The sequence below is a fragment of the Tachyglossus aculeatus genome, chromosome 23, assembly GCF_015852505.1.
Source record: "Tachyglossus aculeatus isolate mTacAcu1 chromosome 23, mTacAcu1.pri, whole genome shotgun sequence".
Classification (NCBI taxonomy): domain Eukaryota; kingdom Metazoa; phylum Chordata; class Mammalia; order Monotremata; family Tachyglossidae; genus Tachyglossus; species Tachyglossus aculeatus.
This window is the reverse complement of record NC_052088.1, coordinates 42,182,147-42,200,720: the sequence shown is the minus strand read 5'-3', so window position 1 is coordinate 42,200,720 and position 18,574 is coordinate 42,182,147. Positions and strand designations below refer to the sequence as shown.

At 48.7% G+C, this 18,574-nt stretch overlaps 1 protein-coding gene across 1 annotated transcript; it reads right to left on the bottom strand.

Moving 5' to 3' along the window:
• Positions 1-552: 552 nt before the first annotated feature.
• LOC119944588 (ectonucleoside triphosphate diphosphohydrolase 5-like) lies at positions 553-9,912 on the bottom strand. The gene is made up of 4 exons (XM_038765586.1): positions 9,785-9,912; positions 2,467-2,714; positions 1,601-1,680; positions 553-819 (listed from the first exon to the last, which is right to left on the bottom strand). Exons 2-4 carry the CDS (start codon positions 2,681-2,683, stop codon positions 553-555), a joined length of 564 nt encoding a protein of 187 aa, XP_038621514.1. The 5' UTR covers positions 2,684-2,714; positions 9,785-9,912.
• Positions 9,913-18,574: the final 8,662 nt, after the last annotated feature.

Below are 18,574 nucleotides of genomic sequence, written 5' to 3'. Positions count from 1 at the left end.
CCTCCCTTCAAGGCCCTGCTGAGAGCTCACCTCCTCCAGGAGGCCTTCCCAGACTGAGCCCCTTCTTTCCTCTCCCCTCGTCCCCCTCTCCATCCCCCCGTCTTACCTCCTTCCCTTCCCCACAGCACCTGTATATATGTATATATGGTTGTACATATTTATTACTCTATTTATTTATTTATTTATTTATTTTACTTGTACATTTCTATCCTACTTATTTTATTTTGTTGGTATGTTTGGTTCTGTTCTCTGTCTCCCCCTTTTAGACTGTGAGCCCACTGTTGGGTAGGGACTGTCTCTATGTGATGCCAATTTGTACTTCCCAAGCGCTTAGTACAGTGCTCTGCACATAGTAAGTGCTCAATAAATACGACTGATTGATTGATTGATTTAGACTGTGAGCCCACTATTGGGTAGGGACTGTCTCTATATGTTGCCAACTTGTACTTCCCAAGCCCTTAGTACAGTGCTCTGCACACTGTAAGCGCTCAAAAAATACGACTGATGATGATGAAGCAAGATTCTCCTTTTTTAATGCCATAAACTATCTTCTCAGGCCTTGAAGACCCATGTTAGAGAAAGAAAGCAGGAGATTGGTTTGCCTTTTAAAGCAAATTTCTCCTTTGCTCGGAGGCCTCGAAGACCTCCGAGAAGCCTAAACTGTAGATTGCGTCCATGTGACTTTCTCCTTTTTACCTCGAGTACCCTCTTTCGAGGCCTCCGAGGCCTTAGGCAGAGAAAGAAAAGCTGGAGATGGGTTTCCAGGGAGCAGTTTTCTCCTTTCTGACCTTCAGGATTCTCTTTTCTGGCCTTGATGACCTTAGGAAGGGAAATCCCAGCTGGAGCTGTTTGCGTGAAGCCAATTTCCCCTTTTCCACCTCAAACGTTCCCTCGTTCATGCTCAGTTCAAAGGCCTCGGGGGCCTGAGGTGGAGTTACGAACAGGAGACGGATCTGCAAGAAGCCAATTTCTCCTTTAGGACCCTCAGGTGTTCTCCTTTTGAAGCCCTGAGGACCTCAAATGATCAGGAGAGGTTTGGCACGAAGAAAACTCTCCTCTTCAGCCCATATATTTGCCTTCTCAGGCTTCGAAGACATCAGCAAGATAAAATGAAGCAGGAGATTTTTGTTGTATAAAGCAAATTTCCTGTTTATTCCCGAGCCGTTCTAGACTGCGGCCCCTTCAAAGCCTCCGAGAGGCCTTCCCTGACTCAGTTCCCCTTTCCTCTTCTCCCACTCCCTTCTGCGTCGCCCCGACTCGCTCCCTTTATTCATCCCCCCCAACAACCCCACAGCACTTATATCCCCAAATGTGATTTATTTCTATTAATGTCCGTCTCCCTCTCCCTCCTATTGTTGCGCTGTCCTCTCCCAAGCGCTCGGCACACAGGGAGTGCTCGATAAATACGCAAGAATGAAGGGAAGAGATCCGCTGGGAGCTGGCTGGCTCCTTGAATCTGTCCGGGATCTTCTCCCGACTCCGCCTTGATCCGGAGACGCAATTCCCGACCCTCGCTGGGTAGGGGGTCCTCGGGGCTGTTTTTTGGGGGGAGGACGAGGAGGGAGGGAAGGGGGGGGGGGGCGTCGAGGGGAAACCTCACCTGCTTCGGCTCATCGGCGAAGGCGGAGAGCCCGGGCTTCACCGAGTCAAAGATTTCCCCTTCCAGCTCCGGAGGCTGCTCTGGAAGGAAACACGGATCGGGAGAAGAGGTGGCTGAGCCCCACAGGCCACAACTAGTATACTAGTATATATAGACTACTGTATATATGCACTAGTGTATATATAGTGTATGTATATATGTGTATATATATATACACACACACATATATGTACATACACTATATATACGCTAGTGTATATATACTTACTATTTAGTTCTTTTAGTATATATATACATATATATATATATATATATATATATACACAGTATTTAGCTCTTTTAGTGTATATATATACATAGTCATATAGTTATATTACAGCCATAATATAAAGTCACAATTTAGCTCTTATATAAATACGACTGAATAAATGAATGAGTGGAAATGACCGTACGCTCACTGTGGGCAGGGAATGCGTCTGTTTATTGTTCTACCGTCCTCTCCCGAGCGCTCAGTCCAGTGCTCTGCACCCAGTCAGCGCTCCAATAGGAAGAAATGGATGAATGGAAACGACCGTGGGCTCGTTGTGGGCAGGGAAGGCGTCTGTTGATTGTTCTACCGTCCTCTCCCAAGCGCTTAGTCCAGTGCTCTGCACCCAGTAAGCGCCCCATAAAGCTTCCCAAGCGCTTAGTCCAGTGCTCTGCACACAGTCGGCGCTCAATAAATACGATTGATTGAACGAATGAATGAAGACGACCGAATAAACGGATGAGTGGCAACGACCGCGGGCTGGTCGCGGGACTTGCCGCTGTAGTGTCCCCCCCGAAGCGCTCAGTACAGCGCGCCGCGGCCCGGCGAGGGGACTCACCGGGGCGCCTGTGCGCGAAGGTGTAGACGTGGATGCGAGTCCCGGTGCTCCCCGCGTCCAACATGATCCCGTAGAGGGTGGTGCCGTCGTCGAGGGGGCACATGGACGACAGGAAGACGCCCTCGAACCAGGTGGGCGGCTCGCGGGGGAAAGCGGAGCAACTGAGGCAGCAGAAGGCCGCCAGCAGGGCCAAGGCGGCGGGCGGCGCCGGGGTCATCTCGGGCGGAGGCGGGCCGGTGGCACCTTTCCTGGACGGCGAGACACGCCGGGGGTGGCGGTTAGCGGGGCGGGGAGGAGACACGCCGCCGGATAATAATAATAATAATAATAATAATAATAATCATAGCATTTATTAAGCGCTTACTATGTGCCAAGCACTGTTCTAAGCGCTGGGGAGGCTACAAGGTTGTCCCACGGGGGGCTCCCAGTCTTCATCCCCATTTGACAGAGGAGGGAACTGAGGCCCGGAGAAGTGAAGTGACTTGCCCAAGGTCACCCGGCCGACAACCGGCGGAGCCGGGATTGGGTGCCCGGGGGGACAGAGCGTCCTCACCGCCTCCGCTTCCCGTTTCAAATAAATAATAGCAATAATTCCGCTCAGATAACAATAATGGTAGTTGTTAAGCGCTTACTATGTGCACAGCACTGTTCTGAGCGCTGGGGAGGCTACAAGGCGCTCCCAGTCTTCATCCCCATTTTGCAGAGGAGGGAACTGAGGCCCGGAGAAGTGAAGTGACTTGCCCAAGGTCACCCGGCCGACAACTGGCGGAGCCGGGATCGGGTGCCCGGGGGGGACAGAGCATCCTCACCGCCTCCGCTTACGGTTCCCGTTTCAAATAAATAATAGCAATAATTCCGCTCAGATAATAATAATAATAATAATAATAATGGCATTTATTAAGCTCTTACTATGTGCAAAGCACTGTTCTAAGCGCTGGGGGGGATACAAGGCGATCAGGTTGGCCCGCGTGGGGCTCACGGTCATCACCCCCATTTTACAGATGAGGGAACTGAGGCTCAGAGAAGTTAAGTGACTTGCCCAAGGCCACACAGCAGACATATGGTGGAGCCGGGATTCGAACCCATGACCTCTGACTCCCAAGCCTGGGCTCTTTCCACTAAGCCACGCTGCTTCCTCAATAATAATAATAATAATGGTATTTGTTAAGCGCTTACTATGTGCCAAGCACTGTTCTGAGCGCTGGGGAGGCTACACGGCGCTCCCAGTCTTCATCCCCATTTTCCAGAGGAGGGAACTGAGGCCCGGAGAAGTGAAGTGACTTGCCCAAGGTCACCCGGCTGACAACCGGCAGAGCCGGGATCGGGTGCCCGGGGGGACAGAGCGTCCTCACCGCCTCTGCTTACGGGTCCCGTTTCGAATAAATAATAGCAATAATTCCACTCAGATAATAATAATAATAATAATAATAATAATAATAATAGCATTTATTAAGCGCTTGCTATGTGCAAAGCACTGTTCTAAGCGCTGGGGGGATACAAGGTGACCAGGTTGTCCCGCGTGGGGCTCACAGTCATCACCCCCATTTTACAGATGAGGGAACTGAGGCTCAGAGAAGTGAAGTGACTTGCCCAAGGCCACACAGCAGACATATGGTGGAGCCGGGATTCGAACCCATGACCTCTGACTCCCAAGCCCGGGCTCTTTCCACCGAGCCACGCTGCTTCCTCAATAATAATAATGATAATGGCATTTGTTAAGCGCTTACTCGAGTTACTTGATGGGTAACCTGAGAGGAGTTTCTTTTCCGGCCTGCTTAGCAAGGAGCGTGATTTCTCGCCTGCGGGTAACTTGTGCTTCCCAAGCGCTTAGTACAGTGCTCCGCACACAGTAAGCGCTCAATAAATACGACCGAATGTCTCCCCCCGACAAGGTGGAAGGGGGAAACCGCCCCCGACGACTTCCCCGCTTCCCTCCCCTGGGCCTGGAAAACGCGGGACCCGAAGACGCGGGCGCGGCGCTGAGCGACTCGTCGTCGTTCATTTATTGAGCGCTTCCTGCGGGCAGGGCGCTGTACTGGGTGCTTGGGGAGGACAAATCGGCAACGGATGAGCTCCCAGTCGAGAAGGGGCGGCCCGTTTTACAGCGGAGGGAACCGAGGCCTCCAGAGACGAGGTCGTCCGGCGTGCGAGGATCTGAATACTGCACGGGCCTCTCCCGAGCGCTTAGGACAGTGCTCTGCACGTAGTAAGCGCTTAATAAATGCCATTATTATTATTATTATTATTATTAGGACAGGCGGGCGCTTGGTAACCACAATCGAAAGCCGGTGCTCTTTGCCCTGGGCCGCGCTGGGCCGCTCTGGATTTCGTCCTCGCACCTTTGACCCCCCGTCACTCTCGCTTGGGCAGGGCTCCGGGTTCGAGAGGTCGGGGTCCGCTGGGCGAGGCGGTGCCGAGCACCGTTCTAAGCGCCGGAGTTGATACGGGGTGATCGGGTCGCCCCACGTGAGGCTCTCAGTCCTCAAGCCCATTTTCCGGATGGGGCCCAGAGGAGTGAAGTGACTTGCTCAAGGCCACACAGCGGACAAGTGGCGGGGCCGGGATTAGAACCCACGACCTCTGACCTCCCTTTCCCCTGGGCCACAGTGCTTAGCACAGTGCCGGGTACACGCTAAGCGCTTAACAAGCACCATAATAATTATAATTACGGCATTATATATATACCATATATATAGTATCCATACGATAGGATACCCATTTTCCAGATGAGAGAACGGAGGCCCAGAGAAGGGAATCAATCAATCAATCAATATTTATTGAGCGCTTACTGTGCGCAGAACACTGTACTGAGCGCTTGGGAAGCGACTTGCCCGAGGTCCCGCGGCACACGGGGGGCGGGATTAGAACCCAGCTCCTCCTGCTTCCCACTAGCTCAACCCACTAGGCCACACTGATTGCGTTGGAGGAGATCAGTATGGGGGAAACGCGTCTACCAACTCTGTTGTAGTCCTCTCCCGAGCGCTTAGTACAGCGCTCTGGGCACACGAAGCGCTTAATAAGTATCGTTATAATTTATCGCGATTCGCCAGGCACCCGTCGACGCCTGATGTGGACTGCATTTTCCCCGATCAAAGCACCTGATCGATCAATCAATCGTACTTATTGAGCGTTATTAATAATAAATGCGACCGATGATAAGACCCCTGAAAAAGCACGTTTACACCCCCCTCCCGCCAAACAGGCTTCTTCTAGATAACCCTGAGAGGCAGTGGCGTCTAGTGGGTAGAGCCCGGGAGTCAAGGAGACCCGGGTTCACATCCCGGCTCCGCCGCTTGTCCGCTGTGTGACCTTGGGTGAGTCCCTTCCCTTCCATTATTATTATTATTATTCCCATGCCATTATTATTATTATTATTATTATTATTATTATTATTATTCCCTGTGCCTCCGGGATAATGACGGCATTTATTAAGCGCTCACTATGCGCAAAGCACTGTTCTAAGTGCTGCAGAGGCCGTCCCCCCGAGGGGGATCACGGTTTTAATCCCCATTTTCCAGATGAGGGAACTGAGGCACAGGGAAGTGACTTGTCCAAGGTCACACGGCCGACAACTGGCGGAGCCGGGATTTGAGTGATCTCATCTGGAAAACGGGGATGGAGATCGCGAGCCCCCTCGCGGGACGGGGCCTGCGTCCAACCCGACTACCTCGCATCTTTCCCGGCGCTTAGTACAGTGCCCGGCACACCATCGTTATTCCATAAACTCCTCCCATTCCCACCGGACCGGCTTTCTTCCGGCTTGCTCTGACCATTTCGGGAAAATCCTCACTCCACTTTTCTTTCTTTCTCCCTCCCAAAGGGGGTGGGTTTTTTAAAAAGTGAAAATGCAATCCAGCTCAGGTTGCCAACTTGCCCTTCCCGAGCGCTTAGTACAGTGCTCTGCGCACAGTAAGCGCTCAATAAATACAATTGATTGATTGATCAGGTGCTTTGATCGGGGAAAATGCACTCCACATCAGGCGTCGAGGGGAAAGAAAGAAAACAGTGCTGTGTCACTCTCCGGGTGTCTGGTGAATAACGATAATAATAATGATGTACTTACACAACTTGTACTTCCCGAGAGCTTAGTACAGTGCTCTGCACAGAGTAAGCGCTCAATAAATACGATTGATTGATTGATGGCATTTGTTAAGCGCTTACTCTGTGCACACACGCTTTGAACAAGTGGAGAATATGGGCTGAATTATCCCCCTGCCGCCCTTCAATCCTTCCTTTATTTATTTAAGATGGCCGGGGTCAAACAACCTGATCACCTTGTATCCCCCCCCAGCGCTTAGGACAGTGCTTTGCGCATAGTAAGCGCTTAGTACAGTGCTCTGCACAAAGCGCTCAATAAATCCAATTGATTAACAAATACCATCATTATTATTATTATTATCCTCCCTCTGGCCTGGGCCTCCCTCCCCCCTCGTATCTGACAGACCATCATCAATCGTATTTATTGAGCGCTTCCTGTGTGCAGAGCACTGTACTGAGCGCTTGGGAAGTCCAAGTTGGCAACATATAGAGACAGTCCCTACCCAACAACAGGCTCACAGTCTAAAAGACCACTTCTCCTATGTTGCCAGCTTGGACTTCCCAAGCGCTCAGCACAGTGCCCTGCACACAGTGAGCGCTCAATAAATAGGCCGGAATGAACGAATGAATGGAAAGGGTTTACTGGGCTGCAACAACAGCTTACGCAACGCTGTAAATCGACCCTCCGAGCGGAAAACCTTCCCATCCGATAAATACGGGCTTGGGAAAAGAGGGTAGATTTACAACGTCGCGGATTAAAAATTAAACAGAGGACAGGGTTGCTATTGAAATTACAGCAGAAACCTTGGGGAACAAACTGGGAGCCCGCTGCTGGGTAGGGATCGTCTCTCTATGTTGCCAACTTGGACTTCCCAAGCGCTCAGTACAGTGCCCTGCATACAGGAAGCGCTCAATAAATACGACTGAATGAATCAATGAGTGAATTAAAAATTAAACAGAGGACAGGGTTGCCACTGAAACTACAGCAGAAATCTTGGGGAACAAACTGTGAGCCCGCTGTCGGGTAGGGACCGTCTCTAGATGATGCCAACTTGGACTTCCCAAGCGCTTAGTACAGTGCTCTGCACACAGGAAGCGCTCAATAAATACGACTGATTGATTGATTGATTGAGGACGCGGCAGAGCAACCGTGGATCACGGGTATTACTTCTCTTCACTCATTCATTCATTCAATCGTATTTATAGAGCGCTTACTGTGTGCAGAGCACTGTGCTAAGCGCTTGGGAAGTACAAGCTGGCAACATATTCATTCAGTCATATTTATTGAGCGCTTACTGTGTGCAGAGCACTGTGCTAAGCGCTGGGGAAGTCCAAGTTGGCAACCTAGAGAGATGGTTCCTACCCACGTCTTCACGTCTGTCTCCTTGGCTAGACCGGCGGCTCCTTGGGGGCGGGGGCCACGCCTGTTCTAGAGGCCTCTCCCAGGCGCTCAGTACAGTGCACCGCACCCAGGGAAGCGCCCTACAGATCCCATCTCCTTCCCTCCTCCTTTCCCATCTCCTTCCCTCCTCCTTTCCCTTCTCCTTCCCTTCTCCTTCCCTCCTCCTTTCTTTTCTCCTTCCTTCCTCCTTTCCCATCTCCTTCCCTCCTCCTTCCTCCTTTCCCATCTCCTTCCCTCCTCCTTTCCTTTCTCCTTCCCTCCTCCTTTCCCTTCTCCTTCCCGACACTACTCATTCATTCAGTCACATTTATTGAGCGCTTACTGTGTGCTAGAGCACTGCCCAAAGTGCTTGGGAAGTTGTATTTCCCCATATTAGAGATATTTATTTTATTTGTCCATATTTATTCTATTTATTTTATTTTGTTGATATGTTTTGTCTTGTTGCCTGTCTCCCCCTCTAGACTGTGGACCCACTGTTGGGCAGGGACTGTCTCTAGATGTTGCCAACTTGGACTTCCCAAGCGCTTAGTACAGTGCTCTGCACACAGTAAGCACTCAATACGATTGATTGATTGATTGAGGACACGGCAGAGCAACCGTGGATCACGGGTACTACTTCATTCATTCATTCATTCATATTTACTGAGTGCTTACTGTGTGCAGAGCACTGTACCAAGCGCTTGGGAAGTACAAGCTGGCAACATATTCATTCAATCGTATTTACTGAGCGCTTACTGTGTGCAGAGCACTGTGTTAAGCGCTGGGGAAGTCCAAGTTGGCAACCTAGAGAGACGGTCCCTACCCACGTCTTCACGTCTGTCTCCTTGGCTAGACCGGCAGCTCCTTGGGGGCGGGGGCCACGCCTGTTCTAGAGGCCTCTCCCAGGCGCTCAGTACAGTGCGCCGCACCCAGGGAAGCGCCCTACAGATCCCATCTCCTTCCCTCCTCCTTTCCTTTCTCCTTCCCTCCTCCTTTCCCATCTCCTTCCCTCCTTTCCCATCTCCTTCCCTCCTCCTTTCTTTTCTCCTTCCTTCCTCCTTTCCCATCTCCTTCCCTCCTCCTTTCCATTCTGCTTCCTCCTTTCCCATCTCCTTCCCTCCTCCTTTCCTTTCTCCTTCCCTCCTTTCCCATCTCCTTCCCTCCTCCTTTCTTTTCTCCTTCTTTCCTCCTTTCTTTTCTCCTTCCTTCCTCCTTTCCCATCTCCTTCCCTCCTCCTTTCCCTTCTTCTTCCCTCCTCCTTTCCATTCTGCTTCCTCCTTTCCCATCTCTTTCCCTCCTCCTTTCCCATCTCCTTCCCTCCTCCTTTCCTTTCTCCTTCCTTCCTCCTTTCCCATCTCCTTCCCTCCTCCTTTCCATTCTGCTTCCTCCTTTCCCATCTCCTTCCCTCCTCCTTTCCCATCTCCTTCCCTCCTCCTTTCCTTTCTCCTTCCCTCCTCCTTTCCCATCTCCTTCCCTCCTCCTTTCCCATCTCCTTCCCTCCTCCTTTCCCATCTCCTTCCCTCCTCCTTTCCCATCTCCTTCCCGACACTACTCATTCACTCAGTCGCATTTACTGAGCGCTCACTGTGTGCTAGAGCACTGCCCGAAGCGCCTGGGAAGTTTTATTTCCCCATATTGGAGACGTTTATTTCATTTGCACATATTTATTCTATTTCTTTTATTTCGTTGATATGTTTTGTCTCGTTGCCCGTCTCCCCCTTCCAGACTGTGGGCCCACTGTCGGGCAGGGACCGTCTCTAGATGCTGTCAACCTGGACTTCCCAAGCGCTTAGCACAGTGCTCTGCACACAGTAAGCGCTCAATAAATACGAATGAATGAATGAATTGGGGTGCGCCCCCCCCCCCCCCCGAGCCGCTGGCTGCCCTCTGGGCACTCACCCGGCTGTTCGGCCGTAAACCGTTGCCTTTGGCCTCTCGGTGGCTAGTTCACCTGCCCGGGGCGGGGAGACGCTTATCACATCACCTCTAATGGCAGCCACCTTTGCGCCCCGGTTGTGTGTGTCATCCACAACCAGTCGTGTGTCGCCTGCTCCTTTCAATCAATTAATCAATCAATCCCCGCCCCTGGATGTCTACGCTCACAAACGCCATCACGTTTTAGGGGGCCGCCGGACGGCTGAACTGACTGAACCCCCTCTTTCCTCTCCTCCCACTCCCCTCTGCGTCGCCCCGACCTGCTCCCTCCCGGACGCAGGCCGCTTTTGTCCAGAAATGTCATTCTGTCGGCCGAGTGGCCTTGGGCAAGTCACCACTTCTCCGGGCCTCAGTTCCCTCATCTGGAAAATGGGGATGGAGACCGTGAGCCCCACGTGGGGCCGGGACTGTGGCCAGCCCAATTTGCTCATATCCCCCCAGCACTCAGTACAGTGCCTGGCACATGGTAAGCGCTTAACAAATACCACAATTATTATTATTATTAGAGTTAAATGCTCAATAAATACCATTGATTACTGAAGAAACAGTCCACTTTACACTCGGCACACTGGACTGTGGCATTGCTCTTATGTTGCCAACTTGTACTTCCCAAGCGCTTAGTACAGTGCGGTGCACACAGTAAGCGCTCAATAAATGCGATTGAATGAATTGTTCTAAGACAAGCGCGGATGACAGAACTCCAACCTGTAGATGGGAAAAGGCACGAAGTCCGTGATTTCCGGAAATAATGATCATAACCGTGCTGTTGAGCGCTTATTACGTGAGGATGACAGAACTCCAACATGTAGATGGGAAAAGGCACAGAGTCCGTGATTTCCGTAAATAATGATCGTAACCATGGTGTTGACCGCCTATTACGTGCCAGGCACTGTACTAAGCGCTGTGGTGCAAGCTAATCGGGTTAGACACAGTCCCTGCTGTCCCACGTGGGGCTCACCCTTTTCCAGATGAGGCAACTGAGGCCCAGAGAAGTGAAGGGACTTGGCCAGGGTCACCCGGCAGCAGGTACAGTGCTCTGCACATAGTAAGCGCTCAATAAATACGACTGATGATGAGTCCTACAGACTCCCGGGCCCCGGCTCTACCCACTAGGCCACACTGTTCCCAGAGAGAAAGGAATCCCTAGAGAAAAACGGCCCAACTTTAATGGAGATTAAATTCATTCATTCAATCGTATTGGGCGCTTATTGGGTGCGGAGCACTGTACTAAGCGCTCGGGAAGTCCAAGTTGGCAACATATTGAGACGGTCCCTACCCAATAGTGGGCTCACAGTCTAAATTAAATCAACACCCCCTTACGTGACCAGAAATGGGGAAAGAAGCAAGGCAGCACAAAGTGCGGTACAAAGAGAGTCACGAAACAAACAAAACCCATTTAGGGCACTTCCCAGGGTCGACGGGATTAACACGCCGAACCGGGAAACGAGTCAATTTACCGGATAAAATGCTCGAAACAATAGGCCGGCTATCGGCTTTCGGAGTGACCGAAAGAGGAGAAGGGAACACAATCATTCCAAGTGCTAAAAGATCCTTTTGTCTCTACTAACCATCAAAAGTTTCTCACCAACAGGTAGAATTATTGCTACTGAAATTATTACTACTGAAATTCTGAAGACTCCACCAAATAACAGTATTAATAGTTATCAATCAATGGCATTTATCAAGTGTTCGAAAGAGAAGGCAACACAGTCATTCCAAGTGCTAAAAGATCCTTTTGTCTCTTGGCTAACCATCAAAAGTTTCTCACCAACAGGTGACGGGGTAGCATTATTGCTATTACTGAAATTCTGAAGACCGCATACATCCACTCAACCGAATAACAGTATTAATAGTTATCAATCAATGGCATTTATCGAGTGCTCGAAAGAGGAGAAGGGAACACAATCATTCCTAGTGCTAAAAGATCCTTTTGTCTCTTGGCTAACCATCAAAAGTTTCTCACCAACAGGTGATGGGGTAGCATTATTGCTAATGAAATTATTGCTACTACTGAAATTCTGAAGACCGCATACATCCACTCCACCGAATAACAGTATTAATAGTTATCAATCAATGGCATTTATCGAGTGCTCGAAAGAGGAGAAGGGAACACAATCATTCCAAGTGCGAAAAGATCCTTTTGTCTCTACTAACCATCAAAAGTTTCTCACCAACAGGTGACGGGGGAGCATTATTGCTACTGAAATTATTGCTACTACTGAAATTCTGAAGACAGCATACAGCCACTCCACCGAATAGCAGTATTAATAGTTATCATCAATCAATGGCATTTATCGAGTGCTCGAAAGAGGAGAAGGGAACGCAGTCATTCCAAGTGCTCAATGATCCTTTTGTCTCTTGGCTAACCATCCAAAGTTTCTCACCAACAGGTGACGGGGTAGCATTATTGCTACTGAAATTATTACTACTACTGAAATTCTGAAGACCGCATACATCCACTCCACCGAATACCAGTATTAATAGTTATCAATTAATCAATGGCATTTATCGAGTGCTCAAAAGAGGAGAAGGGAACACAATCATTCCAAGTGCTAAAAGATCCTTTTGTCTCTACTAACCATCAAAAGTTTCTCACCAACAGGTGACGGGGTAGCATTATTGCTAATGAAATTATTGCTACTACTAAAATTCTGAAGACCGCATACATCCACTCCACCGAATAACAGTATTAATAGTTATCAATCAATGGCATTTATCAAGTGCTCGAAAGAGGAGAAGGGAACACAATCATTCCTAGTGCTAAAAGATCCTTTTGTCTCTACTAACCATCAAAAGTTTCTCACCAACAGGTGACGGGGTAGCATTATTGCTACTACTGAAATTCTGGAGACCGCATACATCCACTCCGCCGAATAACAGTATTAATAGTTATCAATCAATGGCATTTATCGAGTGCTTGAAAGAGGAGAAGGGAACACACTCATTCCAAGTGCTAAAAGATCCTTTTGTCTCTTGGCTAACCATCAAAAGTTTCTCACCAACAGGTGACGGGGTAGCATTATTACTAGTGAAATTATTGCTACTACTGAAATTCTGAAGACTGCATACATCCACTCCACCGAATAACAGTATTAATAGTTATTAATCAATGGCATTTATCAAGTGCTCGAAAGAGGAGAAGGGAACACAATCATTCCAAGTGCTAAAAGATCCTTTTGTCTCTTTGCTCACCATCAAAAGTTTCTCACCAACAGGTGACACGGTAGCATTATTGCTACTACTGAAATTCTGAAGACCGCACACATCCACTCCACCGAATAACAGTATTAATAGTTATCAATCAATGGCATTTATCGAGTGCTCGACAGAGGAGAAGGGAACACAATCATTCCTAGTGCTAAAAGATCCTTTTGTATCTACTAACCATCAAAAGTTTCTCACCAACAAGTGACGGGGTAGCATTATTGCTAATGAAATTACTGCTACTACTAAAATTCTGAAGACCGCATACATCCACTCCACCGAATAACAGTATTAAGAGTTATCAATCAATGGCATTTATTGAGTGCTCGAAAGAGGAGAAGGGAACACAATCATTCCAAGTGCTAAAGGATCCTTTTGTCTCTTGTCTAACCACCAAAAGTTTCTCACCAACAGGTGCCGGGGTAGCATTATTGCTACTACTGAAATTCTGGAGACGGCATACATCCACTCCAACGAATAACAGTATTAATAGTTATCAATCAATGGCATTTATCGAGTGCTCGAAAGAGGAGAAGGGAACACAATCATTCCTAGTGCTAAAAGATCCTTTTGTCTCTTGGCTAACCATCAAAAGTTTCCCACCAACAGGTGACGGGGTAGCATTATTGCTACTACTGAAATTCTGGAGACCGCATACATCCACTCCACCGAATAACAGTATTAATAGTTATCAATCAATGGCATTTATCAAGTGCTCGAAAGAGAAGAAGGGAACACAATCATTCCAAGTGCTAAAAGATCCTTTTGTCTCTACTAACCGTCAAAAGTTTCTCACCAACAGGTGACGGGGTAGCATTATTGCTACTGAAATTATTGCTACTACTGAAATTCTGAAGACCGCATACATCCACTCCACCGAATAACAGTATTAATAGTCATCAATCAATGGCATTTATCGAGTGCTCAAAAGAGGAGAAGGGAACACAATCATTCCAAGTGCTAAAAGATCCTTTTGTCTCTACTAACCATCAAAAGTTTCTCACCAACAGGTGACAGGGGAGCATTATTGCTACTGAAATTATTGCTACTACTGAAATTCTGAAGACCACATACATCCACTCCACCGAATAACAGTATTAATAGTTATCATCAATCAATGGCATTTATTGAGTGCTCAAAACAGGAGAAGGGAACACAGTCATTCCAAGTGTTAAGAATCCTTTTGTCTCTTGTCTAACCATCAAAAGTTTCTTACGAACAGGTGACGGGGTAGCATTATTGCTACTACTGAAATTCTGAAGACCGCATACATCCCCTCCACCGAATAACAGTATTAAGAGTTATCAATCAATGGCATTTATCGAGTGCTCGAAAGAGAAGAAGGGAACACAATCATTCCAAGTGCTAAAAGATCCTTTTGTCTCTACTAACCATCAAAAAAGTTTCTCACTAACAGGTGACAGGGTAGCATTATTGCTACTACTGAAATTCTGAAGACCGCACACATCCACTCCACCGAATAACAGTATTAATAGTTATCAATCAATGGCATTTATCGAGTGCTCGAAAGAGGAGAAGGGAACACAATCATTCCAAGTGCGAAAAGATCCTTTTGTCTCTACTAACCATCAAAAAAGTTTCTCACAAACAGGTGACAGGGTAGCATTATTGCTACTGAAATTATTGCTACTACTGAAATTCTGAAGACCGCATACATCCCCTCCACCGAATAACAGCATTAACAGTTATCAATCAATGGCATTTATTGAGTGCTCGAAAGAGAAGGGAACACAGTCATTCCAAGTGATAAAGGATCCTTTTGTCTCTTGTCTAATCATCAAAAGTTTCTTACGAACAGGTGACGGGGTAGCATTATTGCTACTACTGAAATTCTGGAGACCGCATACATCCACTCCACCGAATAACAGTATTAATAGTTATCAATCAATGGCATTTATCGAGTGCTCGAAAGAGGAGAAGGGAACACAATCATTCCAAGTGCTAAAAGATCCTTTTGTCTCTACTAACAATCAAAAGTTTCTCACCAACAGGTGAGGGGGTAGCATTATTGCTAATGAAATTATTGCTACTACTGAAATTCTGAAGACCGCATACATCCACTCCACCAAATAACAGTATTAATAGTTATCAATCAATGGCATTTATCGAGTGCTCGAAAGAGGAGAAGGGAACACAATCATTCCAAGTGCTAAAAGATCCTTTTGTCTCCACTAACCATCAAAAGTTTCTCACCAACAGGTGACGGGGTAGCATTATTGCTACTGAAATTACTGCTACTACTGAAATTCTGAAGACCGCATACAGCCACTCGACCGAATAACAGTATTAATAGTTATCAATCAATGGCATTTATCGAGTGCTCGAAAGAGGAGAAGGGAACACAATCATTCCTAGTGCTAAAAGATCTTTTTGTCTCTACTAACCATCAAAAGTTTCTCACCAACAGGTGACGGGGGAGCATTATTGCTGAAAACCTGACTGAAATCCTGAAGACCGCATACATCCACTCCACCAAATAACAATATTAATAGTTATCATCAATCAGTGGCACTTAGTGAGCGCTCACTATGTGCAGAGCACTGTTCTGGGAGAGGACACTTCCACAGAATTAGCAGACCCCGTCCCTGCTTCGAGTGCTTACGACGTGCGCGGCCCTAAGTGCTGAGATAAATGCAACACAGTAGGATTTGAACACAGGCCCCGTCCCACAAAGTCCAAGAGGGAGGGAGGCTGGGTATTTAATCCCATTTACAGGGGAGGAGACTGAGGCACAGAGAGGGATGTGACCTGCCCAAAGTCACACAGCATGCGAGAGTCAGAGGTCATGGGTTCAAATCCCAGCTCTGCCAACTGTCAGCTGTGTGACTCTGGGTAAGTCACTTCACTTCTCTGGGCCTCAGTGACCTCATCTGTAAAATGGGGATGAAGACTGTGAGCACCAAGTGGAACAACCTGATCACCTTGTAACCTCCCCAGTGCTTAGAACAGTGCTTTGCACACAGTAAGCACTAAATAACCATTATTATTATTACTATTAATAGGCCCTTAATGAACTCTGAGGAAAACTCTCTTGCTCCATGGAAACCATCCATACGGAGTTCCTTTTCTGTCCTCCGGGAACAAAATCTAAAATTTCCTTGCTTCGTAGAAACTCGCCAAAGGGAATTCATTCATTCAATCGTATTTATTGAGCGCTTCCTGTGTGCACAGCACTGGACTAAGCGCTTGGGAAGTCCAAGGTGGCAACATCTAGAGACGGTCCCTACCTAACATTCACTCATTCATTTGTATTTACTGAACACTTACTGTGTGCAGAGCACTGTACTAAGCGCTTGGGAAGTACAAGTTGGCAACATATAGAGACGGTCCCTACCTAACATTCATTCACTCAATCACATTTATTGAGCGCTTCCTGTGTGCAGAGCACTTTACTAAGCGCTTGGGAAGTCCAAGATGGCAACATATAGAGACCGTCCTTGCCTAACATTCATTCATTCATTTAATCGTATTTATTGAGCGCTTACCGTGTGCAGAACACTAGATGGTCCCTACCTAACATTCATTCACTCAATCGTATTTATTGAGCGCTTACTGTGTGCAGAGCACTGGACTAAGCGCTTGGGAAGTCCAAGTTGGCAACATCTAGACACCGTCCCTCCCTAACATTCATTCATTCACTCAATCGTATTTATTGAGCGCTTACTGTGTGCAGAGCACTGGACTAAGCGCTTGGGAAGTCCAAGTTGGCAACATCTAGACACCGTCCCTCCCTAACATTCATTCATTCAATCAATCGTATTTATTGAGCACTTACTGTGTGCAGAGCACTGGACTAAGCGCTTGGGAAGTCCAAGATGGCAACATATAGAGACCGTCCCTGCCTAACATTCATTCATTCATTCAATCGTATTTATTGAGCGCTTCCCGTGTGCAGAGCACTGTACTAAGCGCTTGGGAAGTCCAAGTTGGCAACATCTAGAGACGGTCCCTACCTAACACTCATTCACTCACTCAATCGCATTTATTGAGCGCTTACTGTGTGCAGAGCACTGTACTAAGCGCTTGGGAAGTCCAAGATGGCAACATATAGAGACCATCCTTGCCTAACATTCATTCATTCATTTAATCGTATTTGTTGAGCGCCTACTGTGTGCAGAGCACTGGACTAAGCGCTTGGGAAGTCCAAGTTGGCAACATATAGAGACGGTCCCTACCTAACATTCACTCACTCAATCGCATTTATTGAGCGCTTACTGTGTGCAGAGCACTGTACTAAGCGCTTGGGAAGTTCAAGATGGCAACACATAGAGACCAAAGTTGACTAACATTCATTCATTCATTTAATCTTATTTATTGAGCGCTTACTGTGTGCAGAGCACTGGACTAAGCGCTTGGGAAGTTCAAGATGGCAACATCTAGAGACCAAAGTTGACTAACATTCATTCATTCATTTAATCGTATTTATTGAGCGCTTACCGTGTGCAGAGCACTGTACTAAGCGCTTAGGAAGTCCAAGTTGGCACCCAACAGGCGCTCGATCCGCCAAGGGCCCGCCAGCGGGTCCTGGGTTCGAATCCCGGGCCTGCCGAGTGACCTTGGGCCGGTCATTTCCCTCAGCCGTCAGAAGCGGGGCAGCCGGGGCCCAGCACAGCGCTTACGACAGGGTTTGGCACATAGGAAGCAAAGGTGACTATTGGTAATAATATTAACGATATTAATAACAATAAAAATGAAAATAATAGCGGGGGGAAGGGCACTCACCGGCCGCCGCCTCAGGCCCCGTGGCCGCCGCCCGCCCGGGCCTCGCCCCCACTGCGCATGCGCCCCACGTGGTTTCCATAGCGACAGCGGCGTGTGACGTCACCACGAAGCGCCTCCTCGGCGTCCCAGGCGTCCCCCTCCCACGAGCCTGCCTGCGCGTGACGTCACCACGCCGTGGAGCCTGGCAACGGAAGCGTCCGTAGCAACCGCAGCGGGGGCCCCCGCCTGGCTGCGCGTGACGTCCCACTCCACGCCCCCTCCCGGCCCGCCTGCGCGTGACGTAACCACGCCGAGGGCCCTGGGGCCGCCGGCGCGTGACGTCACCACGCCGTCCGTGCTCCCCGGAGCCGGCAACTGAAGCGTCCTTAGCAACCGCCGGGCTGCGGGTGACGTCACCACGCCTCCCTTCCTCCTTCATTCATTCATTCATTCATTCAATCATTCATTCATTCATTCAATCGTACTTATTGAGCGCTTACTGTGTGCGGAGCACTGCACGAAGCGCTTGGGAAGTCCAAGTTGGCAACATTCCTTGGCCAATATCGTTTCCCTTCCCGTTGCGGAACGTCAAAAGTTAACGTAACCACGCCGCGCATCCTCGGCAATCCAATCTTCCCTAGCGACAGAGGCGGGGCCCCCAGCGCGCCTGCGCGTGACGTCACCACGCCGTGCGTGCTCCCCGGAGCCTGGCAACGGAAGCGTCCTTAGCAACCGGGAGGCGGTGGCCCCGCTGGGCTGCAGGTGACGTCATCGCGCCGCGCAACCCCGGCAATCCGTTACCCTAGCGACAGAGGCGGGCCTCCAGCC

Coding starts and splice junctions, on each gene's coding strand:
- LOC119944588 (XM_038765586.1), bottom strand. CDS start 2,683: ATGACCCCGGCGCCGCCCGCCGCCTTGGCCCTGCTGGCGGCCTTCTGC. Junction 1,681..2,466: donor CTTCGCGCACAGGCGCCCCG/GTGAGTCCCCTC, acceptor GTTTCCTTCCAG/AGCAGCCTCCGGAGCTGGAA. Junction 820..1,600: donor TCGCCGATGAGCCGAAGCAG/GTGAGGTTTCCC, acceptor TCCCTTCCTAAG/GTCATCAAGGCCAGAAAAGA.